The 19,704-nt window shown below is 44.1% G+C and overlaps 1 protein-coding gene across 1 annotated transcript in view; it reads left to right on the top strand.

The window, feature by feature from the left end:
- fras1 (Fraser extracellular matrix complex subunit 1) overlaps positions 1 to 19,704 on the top strand; it is a 379,704-nt gene that overhangs the window by 337,967 nt on the left and 22,033 nt on the right. The window contains exons 47-49 of the mRNA XM_047381020.1: positions 203 to 327; positions 8,491 to 8,631; positions 10,662 to 10,889. Of these exons, the coding sequence (XP_047236976.1) occupies positions 203 to 327; positions 8,491 to 8,631; positions 10,662 to 10,889 (494 nt within the window). The remainder of the gene's footprint in view (positions 1 to 202; positions 328 to 8,490; positions 8,632 to 10,661; positions 10,890 to 19,704) is intronic.

Below are 19,704 nucleotides of genomic sequence, written 5' to 3'. Positions count from 1 at the left end.
GTTTCTTTTTCAAAGACTCCGGTCCAAAGACAACAACTTCTGTCGTCTTATAATAATAATAAAAGGATAATATACTCTTTGTGATGTAAAATGTGCTTTGCCACCCACAACCAAGCCATAAAAATATAACTGAAACAAAAACATTAGCATGAATTAAAAGAAATAATTTCTGACAACTTTTTAATACCTCTGCTGTCTCCAGGTACCAGAATCAGTTCCTTCACTCAGGCTGATCTGACGTCACGCAGCATCCAGTACGTCCACACCAGTGAAGAAGAAAAACACGCCGACCAGTTCTCCTTTACTGTGTCCGATGGGACAAACGAGGTAAATGAGGGGGGTTGAAGAAAAAAAGTTGTTCAAACCAACTTGGCCCTGTGTGAAAAACTAATTACCTCCTAAAACCTAATAACTAGTTGTGCCACCCTTGAAAGTAACTGCTGCTGTCGAGCTTTTCTGATAACTGGTCTATGAGTCATTCACATCACTCTTGAGGATTGTAGAATTATTTTCATTCAGCCACATTGTAGAGTTTTTCAGTACCTCAGTCAGATTCTGGTCTGGGCTTTTATTAACCCACTCTAGAACCTTCAGGGTGTTTTTTTTTCATTTTGACCCATTCAGATGTAGAGTTGCTGGAGGGCTTTGGATCATGGTCCTGCTGCACAACCGTTGGTTATGTTCTGTACCCCTGATTCTGTGAGTATCGGGGCAGACCCTAAAGGTTATCGCTAGTGGGTTTACCCTTCAGGTGCAGCACAGCACTGAAAACTTTAGTCCATAGACCGACCTGCTGGGTGGGCCTCATCCCGGTCCGAATGAATTGCGCTTTGGCTGGGCATTCGGCTCCCAATTTTCTTCAGCCACAGGCGAGCTACAAATCTTAAAAGCAGAAGAAATGTCCAGCGACACGATCAGCCTGTGCCCTGCCTTTAAGAACGGATACATTATGAGGCTATGCCTTGTACCAGTAAAATTCAGCTGCCTGTAGCCTCCAATCAGACAGAACTCTGCGTATGCTGCGTTCAGGTACAGCTGGGACAGTGAGATGGGGAAATATCAGAACAAACAAAGTAATTTAAACACGTTTTATTCTCAAATATGGGCACAGTCTGATTTAAAACTTTCTAAATATTAACACTGGCTGTTTATATTGTTGTGTCGAGGTATTGGCTATGCCTGCTTATACTACTTTAGTCATTAATAAAATTTCAACCAAATCTCCAGTCAGTTCTAAACTTTCCACTTTTTTAGGTTTTAGACCATAATAATACTAAATCAGATCCACAAATTGAAAAATATTATTTATTAGTGACCCAAGTAAAAAAAAAATTTGTAAAACATTAAGTACCGAAAAAGTACCTAACCGTGACTTTTAAACCTGAGTACGTACCAAACTGTACTGTTACACTCGTAGTATTTTTACACTCTATATCAAATCACTACCAATTATTGTATACTGGAAACACCAGCAACCAGTAAGACCATCACAATGTCCTGCCAGACAGAATGTTCTTCTGTGTTAAACACAGCAGTCGTCCAGTCCAAGTTGTTTGCTTGATCTGTATCGGATTTACCCGACGCCAGAGCTGTTCAGGGGCTATAAATCAGCTTCACTGTCTTAATTTGCCTCATGCAGAAATTTGCCTCGCTAAGTCAAAGTAATGAGAATCACTAAGAGTAAAGTAAACATGTGAAAAAGGTCATTTGCCCTTTACGTCTGACTGGTAACAGTGTGTTAAGAGCTCTGTGGCCATTGTAGTGGTTCAGTGCTTTTAAGCTAACTCTGTCAGTTTGAGAGTTTCCTGTTAAAACGTAAAGATATGCATATAACTACTGTTCCCTGAAGGAGAGTAACGAAGTACAACACATGAGTATGGGACATATATAAACGCCCCACAGAGCAGCCATCAAACCTGGATCATACACTGCATACTAGTGCAGCACCTCAGACCCAGTAGAAAGAACAGAGTGAGCCACAGAAGGGTTTGTCACATCCAAACGATAAAACTTTACAAATGTGTGCGGCGAAGACCAGCTGGCTGTAGCACAAATGTCACTCATGGGCACCCCTCTAAATAGGGCCCAGGAGGTCGCTATGCCCCTGGTGGAGTGAGCTCTCACACCACGTGGCATTGGGAGACCCCTGTTGCTGTAAGCTAGAGAAATAGCCTCCACAATCCAGTGAGAGAGTCTTTGTCTGGACAGAGCTTTCCCCCTTTCTGGGTTAGCAATACACACAAACAATTGATCACATAACCTCACAGATTGAGTACGGTCAATGTAACTACGCAGTGCACGTAAAGGGCACAGGAAGTGTAACCTCCTTTGTTCCTCAGATGCAAAAGGAGGTGGACAAAAACTAGAAAGCTCCATAGTCATGGAGCTGTAGTCCGAAGGTATAAGCTTAGGAAGATAAGCTGCATTGGGTCGCAAGGTGACCTTGGAACCATCAGGTGAAAAGTGTATGCAGGTAGGATTTACAGACAAAGCATGGAGGTCTCCAACTCGCTTTGCAGTTGTCAGAGCAAGAAGCAGAGCAAGCTTATATGAAAGGAACTTCACATCTACTGACTCCAAAGGTTCAAATGGAGGGTCACAAAGAGCTTCTAGTACCAATGTGAGATCCCAGGAAGGAAAGCTGGGTTTAATCACAGGTCTGAGTCTACGAACCCCCTTTAAGAAGCGTACAGCCAGAGGATGAGCACCTGGTGTGACTCCATTAAAACCAATATGGCAGGCAGAAATGGCAGCCAAGTAGACCTTAATTGTGGAAAAGGAAAGACCTTTATTCAACAGATCCTGCAAAAACGTTAAAACTTCCACCATTGAGCACTGAAATGGAACAATGTGCTTGTCCTCACACCACTGCTTAAAAGCTCTCCATTTATAAGCGTATAAGCCTCTAGTGGAGGATGCTCTTGCATTCTGGATTGTTGCCACCACATCAGGGGGGAGGCCTTTGGCTAACAAGCTGGACTTCTCAGCAGGTAAGCATGCAGCTTCCACATCTCTGGGTGTGGATGAAATATCTCCCCCCCTGCCTGAGTGAGGAGATCCCGGCAAACGGGGAGCTGCCACGGCTCTGCTGCCAGCAGGCTGATTATCTCGGAATACCATGACTTTGCAGGCCAACGGGGTGCTACCAAAATTAGGGACAGACCCTGTTTGCGCACCCTCTCTAGTACAGGTAGTATCATTTCCACTGGGGGGAATGCATACAGGAGTACATTGGGCCATGGATGGGCCAGGGCATCCACTCCCAGTGGGGCATCCTGATCTGTTATGGAAAAGAACAGAGGACAGTGGGTGTTGGCTCTGGTGGCAAAAAGATCTACTGCTGCTGTCCCAAACAGACACCATATTTGTGCCACCACGGAAGGGTGAAGCCTCCACTCTCTCACCCGAGGTCCACCTCTGGAGAGCAAATCTGCACCCAGATTCAGACATCCCGGGACGTGAGTAGCTCTGATAGACAGAAAATGCATGCTGCACCACTGCAAAAGGGTGTGAGATAGTTTCAGGAGAGGAAGTGAACGAGTCCCTCCCTGTCTGTTTATGTATGAAATCACAGTGGTGTTGTCTGTCCTGACCAGAACATGTTGGTTTAACAGAACCTGGCAGAAATGTTGCAGAGCCAGCAGAACCGCTAAGAGCTCCAGGTAGTTTATGTGGAGTTTGGATTGTACTGGTGTCCAAACCCCCTTCACGGCCATGCCATCGCACAACGAGCCCCGCCCCCACAGGGAGGCATCCGTGGATACCACCTTGCGAAAGGTTACTCTCCCTATTGGCGAACCTCGGCACAACAGTCCTGGTTCCCGCCAGGGGCTGAGAGCCGACATACAGGCAGTGGTTATCGTTAGCTTTCTGCTGCGGTGACGCCATGCACACAACCGGTGAGAGCGGGTCCACCGCTGGAATGGGCGCATCTTCAGTAGACCGAGTGGTACTACTGCAATCATAGATGCCATCATACCCATCAGTTGTAAGATGGTCTGGAAACGCAGTTTGTGTCCCAACTGAAACTGAGCGAGGCAGCGGTGAAACGCGGCCACTCTGTGGTCGGAAAGACGTGCCCTGCTTGTAAGGGAGCATATTTCCAGACCGAGAAATGAAAATTGTTGACTTGGGATCAGCGAGCCTTTCTGAGAGTTTACCAAAAATCCTAGGGCTTGAATGTGCGACAGAACCCGAGACAGCTGCACTGTCGCCTGTTCTCTGGAACTGGCTATTAAAGCCCAGTCGTCCAGATAAGTTAAAATGCGGACCCCTGTCTCTCTGAGAGGTGCTAGTGCTGCCTCTACACATTTTGTAAATGTGCGAGGCGCTAGAGACAGACCGAAAGGCAGTACGAGGTACTCGTACGCCTTGCCCTCAAAGGCGAATCTCAGAAACTGTCTGTGGTCCGGGTGTATCGCTACGTGAAAGTAAGCGTCTGTCAGGTCGATCGTGGCGAACCAATCGCCCGGGCTGATAGCACTAAGAAGCTGCTTGAGTGTTCACATTTTGAACTTGTATGTTTGGAGGTATTTGTTCAGAACTCTCAAGTCCAGGGTTGGACGAAGCCCGCCCCCTTTTTTCGGAACAACAAAATAACGGCTGTACCAACCTCTGTTCATGTCCGACTCGGGAACCGCACGGATAGCTCCTTTTGCCAACAGTGTATTTATCTCCTCTCTCAGAACCTCTGCTGCTTGGGCCATTACTGCCGTGTTTACCACGCCAACAAAGTGGGGTGGTCTCCGGCGAAACTGTAAATGGTAACCCATAGCAACGGTCCTCTCCACCCAAGGATGGAGTGCGCATGCGCGCCACATATGGAGACGTGCAGCCAGGCGACTGGCCAGCGTCACTGTTGGTGGAACGGTGCTGCCCTCTCCCGACGTGCGAGAGAGGTGCAGCCTCATTTGGCTGTCGCCTGCAGCCCTTTGATTTAGACTTTTTTTCATAGAAAAAACTGTCTTTATTGAAACATTTGGAGCATCCATACAAACATTTGGAACTACTGCAGTGCTCAGAAACACATTCAACGCACCCAAACTGGGGGCTTTTAGTGCACATACATTTGTTGGGAAATTGTGCTTGGGAGACTGTGTGGGGGAAACGCAGCGCCTCTTGGGACCGGGATCCCGAACAACACCAGCAAAACCTCTTTTGGACGGCACCCGCCGGCAACTGGCAAACATGTCTCCCTGCTCCCAAAACTCCTGAGTCCCAAGTCCCACAGCTAGAAGGACTGTGTTTTCTTCTTTCGGGACGTCGAGTCCCTCTGGAGCCCCGGAGGAGGACCCCTGCTCCAGGCCGTCTTACGGGGAGCTTGGCCGTGGTTCTGTGGCTGTGCCGTCTGAGGGTTCAAGCTCACGGGTCGCGTCATCCTCTCCGCTGGGGGTGGCGGTACAGCTGGTTTGCGAGTGCCCGAGCTGGATTTGGGTCTCACATCTCGCCTGGGGATGATACTGCGCAGTGCTTCGGTCTGCTTTTTCCTCTGCTCGAATTTCGCCTGTATGGCGTCAAGAGATTGTTCAAACAGCCCGTCAGCTACCAGCGGTTCATCCAGGTAGACGGCTCTATCTCTATCCGGGATGTCAGAGAGCGTCAGCCACAGGTGCCTTTGGGCAACCACCGTCGATGCCATCCCTCTGCCCAGTGACAGCGCTGCACAGCGAGATACACAGAGGATGTAGTCAGCTGTGATTCTCACCTCATTCAAGAGTGGCATCACAGGGCTCTCCGGCGGTGTTGCGGCTCCAAGTTCCGCCAAGCGCATAGCTTGGTATGTTTGCAGCATGGTAATGGAGCTCAGGTCAAGAGCGGTGGTCGCTTGAGCCTTGTAGATTTTCTCCAATTGAGCAGCGGAGAACCTACAGTGCTTAGACGGAAGCGATGTTGGACCACCCACACCGTGATTTTGGGATGGGGCCAGATATGCTGCCAAAGACGGTTCCATAGGCGGAAGATTCACCAGTCCGGCTTTTTCGGCGCCTTCCAGGTCCAGATACTGTCCATAACCCGGTACCGTGACGCCGGTGGACAGTGGTTTATTCCATGAAGACGTCAACTCAGAGATAAAGTCTGGGAACATGGGTAGATGATGCTTGACTGCGGCCGGCTCCGAGGGGAGATAAAACCCCGCGAATCGTGATGGCCTCTCTGCAGGAGGTGGGGAGGGCCATTCCACGTCCAGTGTGTCAGCTGCACGGCGGCAAAGAGAGAAGAAATATGAGTCGCCCGGGTCTGCTGGCGCAGCAGCGGCAGCCTGACTCGGCAGAGACTCATCCTCATCATTGGACAGACCATGAACATCCAAACCGATGTCGAGTACGTCCTCTTCTCCCTGAAGGGGTTCTAGCTGAAGCTGAGACCGAGCACCTGCATTATCGGCTAACCCATCAACATACTCCATATGGTCTGCCCAGCTGGAAGCGGGGACTTCGACCGAAAAGCCGTCCTCGTCAGAATCGGACGAAACTGGGTTTCCCGCCTCGGAGAGCAGTGGGTCTCGCCGTGAGACAGCAGCCTCTCCCAGCACCTTTTCGAGGAATTTAACCCGCCTCTCCAGGGTTGAGCGACGAAGCTGGCGACAGAACACACATGCTTCGGGCTCCGCCAACGCTCTGCGAGCGTGAACGATCCCGAGACAGACGGGACAAGCCTCATGCTGGTCCTTCTCATGAAGCGAGAAGCCGCACCCCTGAGGACAGGGACGAATAGATGACTTCTGCTTCGCTTGTGTTGGCTTTGTGCTCATCCCGAACCACAAAGCCAGACCGAACTGCTTGAAATCAGTGCTTCGCGGGCAGACACGCTCACCAGCAGGCAGCAGTGACTAACTCCAACAAAAGCAGTTGAACTAATTCCAAGTAGCCCTTAGAAAGAGACACAGAGCTAACCAGCAGCAGCTAGCTAGCTAGCCTGACTCAAAGAGGTGTTCTTAGCGAGGTGAATAGCGTAAGAACTGAGTAATGACGATGATGACGGACAGGTATATAGTGCAGGCGGGGCCTGTCTCCTGTCGTCATCACATCATTTGCCTAGGAGGCGTGATTAGAGGTGGCTTCAGCCAGGACACGCAGGGCGTGATATCCCATACTCATGTGTTGTACTGAGTGAATCGACTGAAAGGGAACACCTGATACTGTTGCTATAATTGGGGTTTATCGTTACATTGCTGGAGGGCAAACAACAACAGTTTGTGTTTCAGAAACATTGTTTTTAGAAGAGAATTTTACCCCAATAAAATGGGGACAAAGCTTTCTGTACTTCTATAAACTTCTGTGAAAAGTATTTGCCCCCTCACAGATTTATTCTGTTGTTCCGTTTTTGTCTTGCTTGAATGTTTTACATATGTTTTAGCATCAGACAAACATAACGTTGGTGAAGTCAAAAGGCAACATAATCCTGAAAGGTCAGCTGGTCATCAAAGATGACCCCAAGCTTCTAGCTACCTTTAATGGAGCCAGAGATACTGGTTCTGTTTTGATGCAGGTATTTTGGTGTACGGTCAGTTTGGCTGGAAAAACAAGCAGTTCAGTTTAGTAGAGGTTTAGTTGGAGGTGCTGGGCTTTCATCCATGTCAATATGTCAGAGACGGAAATGAGTGAGATGTTGTTACTACATGAACTAGAAATTTAAATGATAGCACACTACAGGTTATTAAATTAATATTTCTCTTCCAATAAAGTTCATTGTGTTTAAATATAATCTAGTCTTTCGGTTCGGACAAACCTGACATGTTTTGACCTCTTCATCAGAGGGCTCACTAGGTGGCAAGTGATGTGTCAAAATCAGGTGTTGTTCCCTGTCAATATAATGACGGGCCAACATCGCCCCCTGCTGCTGGCTCATCGCTGGAGGATGTCGCTCCAGGTGTAGGAAAGCTGAAAGGCCCAATTGTCCTGGTTCATAGCTGTGTGGGCTCACACACTAATCTCCACTGCCTCCATAATCCAACGCTGATGTCTGTTGTTTTCCATGCGGATGATATCTCTGAAGTAACATTAACATAAGCTAATACCTAGCTTCCAGCTACCAGTCAGTATTACCATAACAGAGACCCCCCCCCCAAGTAGAAGAACTAATTTCCTTATATGTTGTACGTCTGTTTGTTTTATTCAGATATTAGCCTGAGTTTTATAAACTATAACACCTGACAATATTAAAGCCTAGTAGGGCTAATTTTCTCACTTTCACGTTCAGCAACAGGTGACATCTGGTATGTTAGATATGACAAGTTTTATTAAGGTGGATATGAATGTCATGGTGCAGCTCAGGAAGAGACCAGCTAAAAACACATTCCAGTTGTCCAATAGCATGATGTTTAAGAACCCTTTAACATCATCAGGGCTATTTGGGGGCTTTTGCAAGGGGTTACGTCTTCTATGTTGATATGACATTAACAATGTGACAAGCTTGCCTTGATTATGCAGTGGAAGCAGAATGTTATGACTTGGACCAAGCTGTCGTTGATAAACCGCTGCTTGCCTGCAGGTTGCTCAGACTTTCTACATCACCATAAAGCCAGTGGACGACTCCCTGCCACTGCTCCAGGTCCCTGGCATGAGGGTCCAAGAGGGTGTGAGGAAGACAATCACTGAATTTGAGCTGAAAGCCACTGATGCAGATACAGAGGTAAAATACTGGCTTTTAATATTGCTAAAGGTTTTTTGTACTTTTAGGGGTCATGCGGGAATTTTGTGCATCTAATGTTTCAAAACAGAGAGATTTGATGTCTTGCCAGCAATTTGATTTTGCTGTTTTTGTGTCCCTGCAACCCTGAGGGATTAACCGGTGAATCTCCTTCAATAAAATCTATTCATGCCATACATAAAAATAATCCCATTCACAAAATTCAGGGCTAGTGGAGGTCAGGGAGTTTTGGATTATACTGTGCTAAACCCTCCACTCTGTTATGTGTTTTATTTTTGTGGAGTAGGCATGTGCAGTCAGCATCTTACTTCACTACAGGTAAATATATTTAGTAGATTCCCCACAATATTGCTCTTTAAAAAAATTGTTACCCTTTTAAGAAAGACAGTTAACTCTGTTAAATCCCGTCAATATGTGATTATCATGTCACAATATTAGTACAGCTTCTGTCTCAGTGCGCCACCAATTGACTTATTTTAAATAGTACCCTAAGGAACCACTGACAAAAGAAAGCTGTTTTTGTTTACTCTTAGTAGTGACATTTGGACATCCTAATAAACATTCACATATGTTCACATATTAATGTTTAACCCTTTTTCCCATTTATATCTGGAAAGAAAAGTGATTTATTGACAGCTAAACACCAAACAATTACCTTTTAGTACTCATTAAACCAAGGCTATTAAAACATATGTTTCTAGCTGAGGAAAAAGTTAGGACACCCTAACCACCAAATAGGTGGCAAAAAAAAAAAACCTTAGTGAGTGCTTCCTGTAGTCATCTCCCATTATCTGACACCAGTCTAAGCTCCACTAGTTAAAAACAAAAACCTTTGTTTTTATTTCCTTTTTATATTTAAAATGTCCCTATTCAGAGCAAAGTGGAACCAAATCCAGGTTCAATGTTTTTTTCTGGATTCTGAATCTTGGTTCTCAGTGTGTCCCTGGTGGATTTACTGGTATATTTTTGGGTCGTTGTCATGGTTCAGGGTCCAATTCTGGTTCAGCTTTAATATTTTTACAGATAATCTCACATTTCCCTCAAACCTCTGAAGCACAGTAGCATTCATGGTGGATTCTATGATGGTAACCTGGACAGGTCCTGCTGCAGCAAAGCATCCCAAAACCATGACCCTTGCCCCTCCATGCTTCAGTCGCTATGAGGTTCTTTTCCTGGAATGCTGTGTTTGGTTTATGCCAGACATGTCCTAGGGTGCTGATGGCCATGATGTTCAGTTTTAGTCTTTTTTGTCCAATGAACTTTATTACAGAAGTCCTGGTAATGTATTTCTCAGAGCCTTGGTTTCTGCCTAGCACAACTCCTATAAATGATAAATTGTACAGTGTTTTTGGGTTGTACAGGCGTCCATTTTCACATCACTAGTAGCAAGAGCCTGCTGAGGTCCTCTTATGATATTTTAGGGTGATTTGAGACTTCTTTTAGTATTTTTTGGTCTGCTATTAGGGTGGGCTTGTTTTTTTTTTTGGATGTCTAGACTTGGATATATTGGCAAAGGATTTAAATGTCCTCCACCTGTAGAATATTTCCCGTTCGGTGCTATGGCTGATTTTTTATTCTTTTGAAACCTCTTTAAATCTCTTACCAGACTCAAAAGCTGCTACAGTCTTCTTCCTGAAGGCCCTAGACGACTCTTTGGACCTCTTTTCTCCTGGTCAGGAGCTCCAAACTAGATGAATGATAATGTTCTCATCAGGTGCACCTGATGTGATAGACCTGGGTGTGATTGTAACCTTTTTAACAACATATTAAAAGCTATTTTCTTCAGGTTCTATTGTTTATTTATATGAATTGAAACTGATTTTTCCATTTATCAAAATATTTCTGAAAGCACTCAGGCTGTTCTAGGGTGTCCTGTTTTTTTACATGACAGTAACTCAACATATCACGTATTGATGTACTTTCTATATCTTAGTGGCATTTTTCTGCTGTAAAACTGAAAATATCAAGTCTGTCACGTCTGTTTTCTCTTACAAAAATATGACCTCCTCAAGGCGGAGTACATCGTCTTCACCATCGTCCAGCCTCCTCGCCATGGGACCATTGAGCGCACCAGCAACGGCCAGCACTATCGGCAGACCAGCACTTTCACTATGGATGACGTCTACCAGAACCGCATTAGCTACAACCACGACGGCTCCAACTCGCTCAAAGACCGCTTCACCTTCACCGTGGCCGACGGCACCAACATCTTCTTCATGGTGGAGGAGGCAAACAAGGAGGTGCGTGTTTCTGTGGGACGGTTTTGTGGCAGTTTTATTTGAGATGGATGGTTGAAAGACAAAAGTTGGTGTGTGTAAAAGGTAGAAGCAGTTAGTATGAGTAAGTTTTATAAAACTCTCTGACTCAGACTCTGTCTTGGAAAGCAAAGACACTGACACTTTTACATTACTGTGGACCAATATTGGCCCACTCTTCTTTGCGGATTGTATTAATTGAGCCACACTGGAGTTTACCAAGCATGAACAGCCTTTTCAAGGTCATGCCACAGCCTATCAGTCTGATTCAAGTCCGGACTTTGACTAGGCCATTATGAAACCTTTATTGTGTTTTTTTGGCTATATGGAAGTGGACTTGCTGCTGCGCTTTGGATGGACCATTGTCCTGTACTTGAGTCACAAACTCCTGGAGGATTCTCCTTCAGGGGTTTCTGCTGGAGAGCAGAATTCGTGGTTCCATCAATTACAGAAAGCCTTCTAGGTCCTGAAACAACAAAGTAGCTCCAGACCATCACACACCCAACACCACATCTGGCTGTCAGCATGATGTTCAGGTGCTTTTAGTTTCATTCAGATGTAACAGGACAAACACCTTCCAGAAAGTTCAACTTTGTCTCCACAGTCCACAGGAAATTGTCCCAAAAGTCTTTGGGCAATCACTCAATTCAGTTCAATTCAAAATACTTCATTCAGACACATCTCTAGAACAACTGTTAAGAGGAGACGGTGTGAATCAGGCCTTCATTCAATTCAAATTCAATTCAAAAATACTTTATTAATCCCAAAGGGAAATTAAATGTTGTTATAGCTCATATTATGAAGGTTTCTTCAAAGAGCTGTTGTAGATGCTGATGGCTGTGGATCTTACAGCAGATCTGAAGAAGCCTCTGACTGAAGACACTCTGCTGTTGTAGGACAGTCTGATGAAGAGGATACTTAGGGTTCTCCATAATGTTCTTCATTCTTTGAAGGACATTCTTTTATGTGCTTGTAGATGAGCCCTTGATGGGCTCATGCAGTAAATTTGGTAGACCGTTTTTTTTCGATTTGTGGTTTCCTGAAGTCCCAAAGCTTTAAAAATGGCCCTGTCCAGACTGATAGATGTCAGTCACTTTGCTTCTCATCTGTTTTTGTTTTTGTTTAGGTCTGTGTTGAATGATGTGTATCTTTTTGAGATGTTTTAGCCTGCTTCATGTTGTCAGACAGGTTCTACAGCCCTGGCAGTAATCAGACCTGAGTGTTTCTGGTGAACCTGAACCAGAGGAAATGTGTTTTATTACAGTTATTTCATCATCTAACAAGCGAGGAGATGTATAGTTACTTTTTTTTACACAGGTTGGATTTTTTGCTTAATATTAAAATGTAATTGATTACCTAAAACATTTAAGTGTGACAAGAACAGATGAAATTTATAAGGTGTCAGACACTTTTTTACAGCACTGTGCTTAGTAAATATATTCACAAATGACAAGTTAGATGTGTTTTTACCCCTTCACCTTAGTCCGGACTTTTTTATCATTTACTTTAACAGGTGAAGATGTTTAAGGAAAATAATAAAACAGTGATGCGCACATCCTCCTAAAAACTCAAATGGTTTACAAACCAAAAAAGCACCTCTGCTTCCTTTTATTTACAAAATATCTCTGGTTAAATTTATCTGACATTTAGCCTGTCAGTTTGGTCCTTACTAAATAATCTAAGTACCACACAAACAACTAGAAGCAGAACTCTGCATATTGTGTTAAAATTACAGAGAGAACAAACTGGGATTTTAACATTATTTTAAATGGATGGTTTCATGTTCACACTTTTTTCCTTTATTAATATTGTGGCTTTAACTCCAACATTAAAAAAACAAATTCACAACAGAATCCTGAAAAATAGACAATATTGATCAATATGAAGAGTTGTCCAAATGTATGATTTATTGACATAAAAACATGAATCAAGATAAAAATTGAATTATAGTGTCATAAAAACACAAAGTGAGACATTGAGATGCCTTTGGGAAATGGTGCTGAGTACAGATTAGTCATGAATGAGTAAGTGCAACATAAACAGGTTGTTAATTGTCTTATATAGTGCTAGTGCCAGTATGCCTTCGTGACTGACTGTCTCAGAAGGATACATAAAGATCCTCCCGTTAAGCCACACTTAGATATTTTTTCCAGTTGGGGCTGAATTTCAAAGCCCTCTTAGCATAATATACAGTCATGACCTGGGAAACAATTAAGGTGGTATCTCTATCAGTGCTGGTGTTCTGTGTCTCTGGATAAAAAGAAAATGATCTGGTCTTTACAAGCTTCTAAAATGATTAAAATCTTACCTCAAGTGTACAAAACCCAAAACTGTATGTGGACTTTCTGCTTCCAGCATTTAAGAGGGAAAGAAGCATCCAGGAGCTGCTGTTTAAATGCAAAACTGATCGTCGTCCATATCAGCACCTCTATAAAGTTGGGGGCTTTGTCAATTTGCAGCTCTGGAGGAGACAGCTACGTGTAAACAAGGTGTCATCCTGCAACTTTTAGATGCATCCCTTCTCTGACACACCTGAATCAGATGACTGCCTCCTTACCAGGCTTCTGCAGAGCTGATTGAGTGAATGCCGATGAGGGAGAGATGGAGAAGGGATGCATCTAAATGTTGCAGGATAGTATCTCTGGAGCGCTGGACTTGAGCACCTCTGTCATAGAGGAATCAGGTCAGTAATGAAACTGTTTCTGCCTATTAATCTGAGCAGGATTAAAGGGCCATTTCCAAACAATTTGTGATTATGGACACTGTGTAATGCTTAAAAAAAACGCCAGAAAAGCCTCAGATAATGTGGTAAATGTTAAGGTTTATTAATTAGAAAAAGAAAAAAACAAGTATGGGGTGAAGGGAAAAGCTTCTTATTCAATTAAATTCAATTCAAAAATACTTTATTAATCCCAAAGGGAAAGTAAATGTTGTTATAGCTCATATTATGAAGGTTTCTTCAAAGAGCCGTTGTAGATGCTGACGGCTGTGGGCAGGAAGGATCTCCTGTAGCGCTCCATCTTACAGCAGATCTGAAGAAGCCTCTGACTGAAGACACTCTGTTGTTGTAGGACAGTCTCATGAAGAGGATGCTCAGGGTTTTCCATAATGTTCTTCATTTTATGAAGAATCCGTCTTTCCACAATGATCTCCAGAGGTTCCAGAGGAGTCCCCAGAACAGAGCCAGCGTTTTTTATCAGCTTGTTGAACTTTTTTAAGTCCCTGGCTCTGATGCTGCTTCCCCAGCAGATGATGGCAGAATAGATCACACTTTCCACAACAGACTTATAGAAGATATGCAGCATCTTGCTGCAAACACCAAAGGCCCTAAGCTTCCTCAAGAAGTACAGTCTGCTCTGTCCCTTCTTGTAGATGGCTTCACAGTTGCATCTCCACTCTAGTCTGTTGTCCAGGTGAACACCGAGGTATTTATACTCCTCCACCACCTCCACTTCTTCTCCCATGATAGAAATAGTTTTTGACCTATTCCTGTTTCTCTTAAAATCTACAATCATCTCCTTTGTTTTAGTCACATTCAAAATGAGATGATTGTTTCCACACCATGCCACAAAGCGGTCCACCACCTTCCTGTACTCAGCTTCTTGTCCATCTCTGATCCACCCCACGACTGCAGAATCATCCGAGTATTTCTGCAGATGACAGGAGTCTGTCTTGTACTGGAAGTCTGAGGTGTACAGAGTGAAAAGGAATGGTGAGAGTACAGTCCCCTGTGGTGCTCCTGTGCTGCTGACTACCTGGTTACTCACAACCCTTCAGTCTCACAAACTGTGGTCTGTTTGTCAGGTAGTCTTTGATCCAGGAGATTGTTGAGGCCTCCACCTGAGTCTTCTGGAGTTTCTGACAAAGCAAATCAGGTTGGATTGTATTAAATGCACTGGAGAAATCAAAGAACATGATCCTCACAGTGCTACTGGCTTTGTCCAGATGACAGTGGGTTTGTTGAAGCAGGTGTATGATGGCATCTTCAACTCCAACTCCACAGCGATAAGCAAACTGAAGGGGGTCCTGATGGTTTACTGTTTGCTTACTCAGGTGGGCCAACAGGAGTCTCTCTAGGACCTTCATGATGTGAGATGTCAGGGCAACAGGTCTATAGTCATTGAGGACTGATGGGTGAGTTTTCTTTGGTACCAGAACAAGACAGGAGGTCTTCCACAACACCGGAACCTTCTTCTGGGCCAGGCTAAGGTTGAAGAGGTGCTGCAGAATCCCACAGAGCTGCTCTGCACAGCCCTTCAGGACTCTAGGGCTGACATGATCTGGACCTGCAGCCTTGTTCTGGTTCAGTCTCTCAAGTTTTCTCTTCACCTGACTTCTTGAGACACACAGGTGGAAGGGGGAAGCAAAGGAAGCATCAGCATCTTCTGATATGGTTGAAGGCAAACATGTAGAAGCAGAAAGGTCTAGGGCTGAGGTGGAAGATAAAAAATGTGAGGTGTTACTGGACAGCTGTGGGTCCTGTGGGTCAAAGGAAGATGGATTGTCTGTTTGGCTGTGAGCAGGAGAGGAGGATGCGACGCTTGTTTCTGAACTGAACCTATTGAAGAATGTGTTCAGTTCATTGGCTCTGTCCAGACCTCCATCGGTCTGATCATCCTTCTGCTTGAAGCCTGTGATCTTCTTCATCCCTGTCCACACATCTCTGATATTGTTTTGCTGGAGCTTGCTCTCCAGCGTCTTCTTGTACACCTCCTTGCTGTCTCTTACCTTGACTTTAAGTTGCTTCTGTAAACTCCTCAATAATTCTCTGTCTCCCTCTCTGAAGGCTCTTTTTTTCTTGTTAAACAGGTCCTTCAGGTCACTGGTGATCCAGGGTTTGTTATTGGGGAAGCATCTCACAGTTCTGGTGGGGATTATGTTATCCACACAGACGTTTATATAGTCGGTTACGCACTCCATCATGGCATTGATGTCCTCTCCATGTGGCTGGCACAGTGCGTCCCAGTCTGTAGCCTCAAAGCAACCTTGCAGAGCTTCTTCAGCTTCTTGTGACCATTTTCTTACAGTCCTCTTTATTACAGGTTGCCTCTGAACAAGGGGCTTATTTTTCGAGCAGAGAAAAACAAGATTGTGATCTGATTTGCCTAGAGGAGGTCTTGCTGTAGAGATGTATGAGTCCTTGACATTTGCATAAAACAAATCCAATGTTTTGTTTTCTCTGGTAGAGCAGCTGACAAATTGTTGAAACGTTGGAAGTGTAGCAGAGAGTGAAGCATGGTTAAAATCACCAGAAATTGCCACAAAAGCATTGCGGTTTTGTGTCTGTAGCTTAGCAACAACTGAGCTGATGGCATCACATGCAGTGTCAGCAACAGCGGAAGGTGGAACGTAAACTGTTGCCAAAATAACACTGGTGAACTCTCTGGGTAAATAATATGGATGAAAACTTACTGCCAACAGTTCAATATCTGGACTGCAGAGATGACACTTCACAGTAACATGTCTTGGATTACACCATCTGTTGTTCACAAGTACTGCCAGTCCACCTCCTTTACATTTGCCGCTCCTCTTTAAATCTCTGTCTGCTCGTATGGTTAAAAAGCCCAGCAGAGAGACGCTGGAGTCGGGGATATGATCCTGCAGTCATGTCTCAGTAAAACACATGATACTGCATGCCCGGTACTCTGGCTGGGTCCTTTGTAGGGCTTGGAGTTCATCCAACTTGTTTCCCAATGATCTCACATTGCCCATCAAAATCGACGGAAGAGATGGTTTGAACTTCCTCCTTCTCTCTCTTCTCTTTGCTCCTGCTCTGCATCCACGGCGTCTCCTTTTCAACTCATCAGGGATTTGGGGTTGTAGTTGAAGTATTATTTGAGCTTTTGAGATATTAATCAGCTGCTCCCGGTTGTAAGAAACAACCCCGTTGCCATGGCAATGCATCATAACAAATGTCCAAAAATAGAAAGTATTAAGAAAAATCCTCCAAGCTGCACAGCATCCGACACTGGAGTGGACAGTCATCCAAAAAAAATCAACTGTATCCACCACAAGAGGAATAGTTCCCAAAAAAGAATAAATCAGAATCAAAAGTAACAGAGCTACTCCAACCTGCTGCCACCTTGAGCGGCGCAATTCTAGAACATCTCTAAAAAGATTAGGCAAGCTTCACTTAGGTAACCAAGGTTGTATCAGAATGAACCACAAAATGTCTGGAATAATGTCCTTAGGACAGATGAGATGAAAGTACAGGCTTTTGCGGCAACGTGCTATCTTTGAAGAAAACCAAACAGCCTACAAGCAGAAACCCCCCATACAAACATTGGAGGAGTGATGATTTGGGCTTGCTTTGCAGCACCTTGCAGTCATTGAGGAGACCATCAATTCCTCTGGGGTAATTTGAATGTGAGGGCATTTGGCCTGACGGCTGAAGCTTGGCCCAAACTGGACCATCAACAGGAGAATGATCCCAAACACAGCTGCAGATTTATAACAGAAAGGTTGAAAAAGAAAGCAGTCAAGACGTTGCAATGGCCTAGTCAAAGTTGACATCTCAACCTAACTGAAATGCTGTGTTGGGACTCCTAGAGAGAAAAACAGATGCCTGCAAACCTCAATGAACTGAAGCTGTAAAGCAAAGTGTTACTCAGAGCTGTTAAATCTAGGGGTGTCGTTTCACAAAAAGAGATACTCTGAACTCAGATGTGTTTTTTTGTAAGGTTGTGGTTACTGCACACAGTTTTAATTCGGATCATTTTAATAAATGTTGACTTAAATGTTAAATCCTAGAACTGAAAGATGGCACTGTTTGTTTTTACCATGACAAGAACTAGAATATAAACATCTGTAAAATCTTCACTTCTAATCCAAATTTGATCCAATTTTAGAGTATCTATGAGCATGAGATGTACAGATATTCCTCAACACAAATATGCTCTCTTAGGATCTGGAAGTCTGGTCCTCAAGGGCCAAAATCCTGCAACTTTTGGATGCATCTGTTCTCCAACACACCTGAATCAAGCAGCTGAATTCCCTCATGAGAATTCAGTCATTCAGCTCCACAGAAACCTGGCAATGAGCCATTAACTTGATTCTGGCTGCAGGATGGTACCTCTAGAGGACTGGACCTGGGCACCCCTTCTTCAAAGGGACCAGCCGAAGGGCTTTTTTCATGTAAAGTTTCTCTCTTTCAGAATGACAGGCCCAGTCAGGGACATATCTGAAATAAGGGAATGTGTTTAGGAACATAATAGTTTGGGGTGAATACTGCTGTATTGTAAGAAGTATAGATAGAGTTGGGTGCCAGTTAGCCATATCTGCTGAATGTTTGATTCTGTGAATGGAGTTGGATTGAATTTCCCAACCATTAAACTTCACTAGTTTCAATGTCAGTTCTAGTCTTTGCACAATAATAAGTAAGAAAATTAGTTTTTTTTTTATTATTTCTTGCATTGTAGCAATGCTCCTCTGACAAACGATAAGGAACTTGCCAAATCCCCTCTCGAAGCGATGAGGGTTGAGACAAAGACAAAGTAAAGGAACATGAAGGTTCAGAGTACGTGTTGGTGCTCATTCCCAGCACTCATCCAAAGCTTCATTCATCGAGTGTTCCTCAGCTCTGACAGAAACATCTGCATCTGTCCCTGTGATCTTAATGTCAGCTTTATGGTGGTAGTTGACACCTCTGCCTGTCAGTTTAGACCTCCCTGTCCTCCTCCCTACACCATCTGTCATTGCTAATAGTCTGTGTGATTAAACTGAAGGACAGCTTGCAGGTAGTGATATCCCCAATCTCACACAAACAAACACCTCTCAGGCTTTTGTTTATTACCTCTCCATCACCTGGGGATGTTCACCTCCACATCCACACATCTTCTGCAGGGTGGGACCTGGTTCATGGTGTTATTGCTGCTGATGTTTGAGGTGAATTCTCTCCCGCCAGTGCTGCCTTGTTATTAAATATGAAATGAATAATGTATAAACTGGATGAATGGATCCTTTAGCGGCATGTGTCAACGTTGGGTTTTACAGCTTCTGCGTGATGACAGGCTGCTCTTTGTGAAGTCACTTGTTCTTCTGAGACACAATGAAATAACTGATTTCTGTTACCTGGTTCTGTCTTGTTATCACCATATGAAGGCTGTTCACTCAATAAAGTAAGAGCCTGAACTTTAAATCTTTAAATATTCATTTTTTTATTATAATAAAACACAGTCAAATTCCAATGCTAGAAGCATTGATGGGTGGGCAAAAGAGGACCAGAGCCAGATTGCAGCAGTAATCACCCTGCATGATTTCCCTAGAAATGTATCTGTAGCTTTTGTTGTGGGAGTGCGGTCGGTGCGTCTGTCTCACTGAACGACCACAAATCACTGATCAAAGCTCACAAACAGAAATTTTCTCATGCAAAAAAAGATTTCTGTGTACCTGGCTTAACAGAAGTACTGAGCCTAGAGTAGTTTTTATGTAAAGAAACAAAAAACAGCGAGAGAACACAAACCTAATGGAAGCAACGGTTCCACTAATGAGCCCTTCTAGGAAAAAGGCACAACAGAATTACTGACCAGGAGTACTTTCTATGGGGAAGAAAAACACACTATACAGGCAATGGGAGACATAGCTCCATTAATAGACCTGTGCTAAAAGGAGACATGGCTCAGTATCAATAAGCCAGCAGTTCTTTCTTTGGGAAACAAAACAAGACTACACATTGTTAATGGCAGAAGTAATTACAAACTTTTCCAGTGAGACTTCAGTTGATGTTTACAGCAACGTTTAACGACTTTTTGTTATCATCTTTCATCACTGACATTTTGTTGTAATTGTGGGAGTGTGAGAA

This window comes from Girardinichthys multiradiatus, chromosome 12 (assembly GCF_021462225.1).
Source record: "Girardinichthys multiradiatus isolate DD_20200921_A chromosome 12, DD_fGirMul_XY1, whole genome shotgun sequence".
NCBI lineage: Eukaryota > Metazoa > Chordata > Actinopteri > Cyprinodontiformes > Goodeidae > Girardinichthys > Girardinichthys multiradiatus.
Note: the sequence above shows the minus strand (reverse complement) of the source record. Positions and strands in the feature narration are given on the sequence as shown.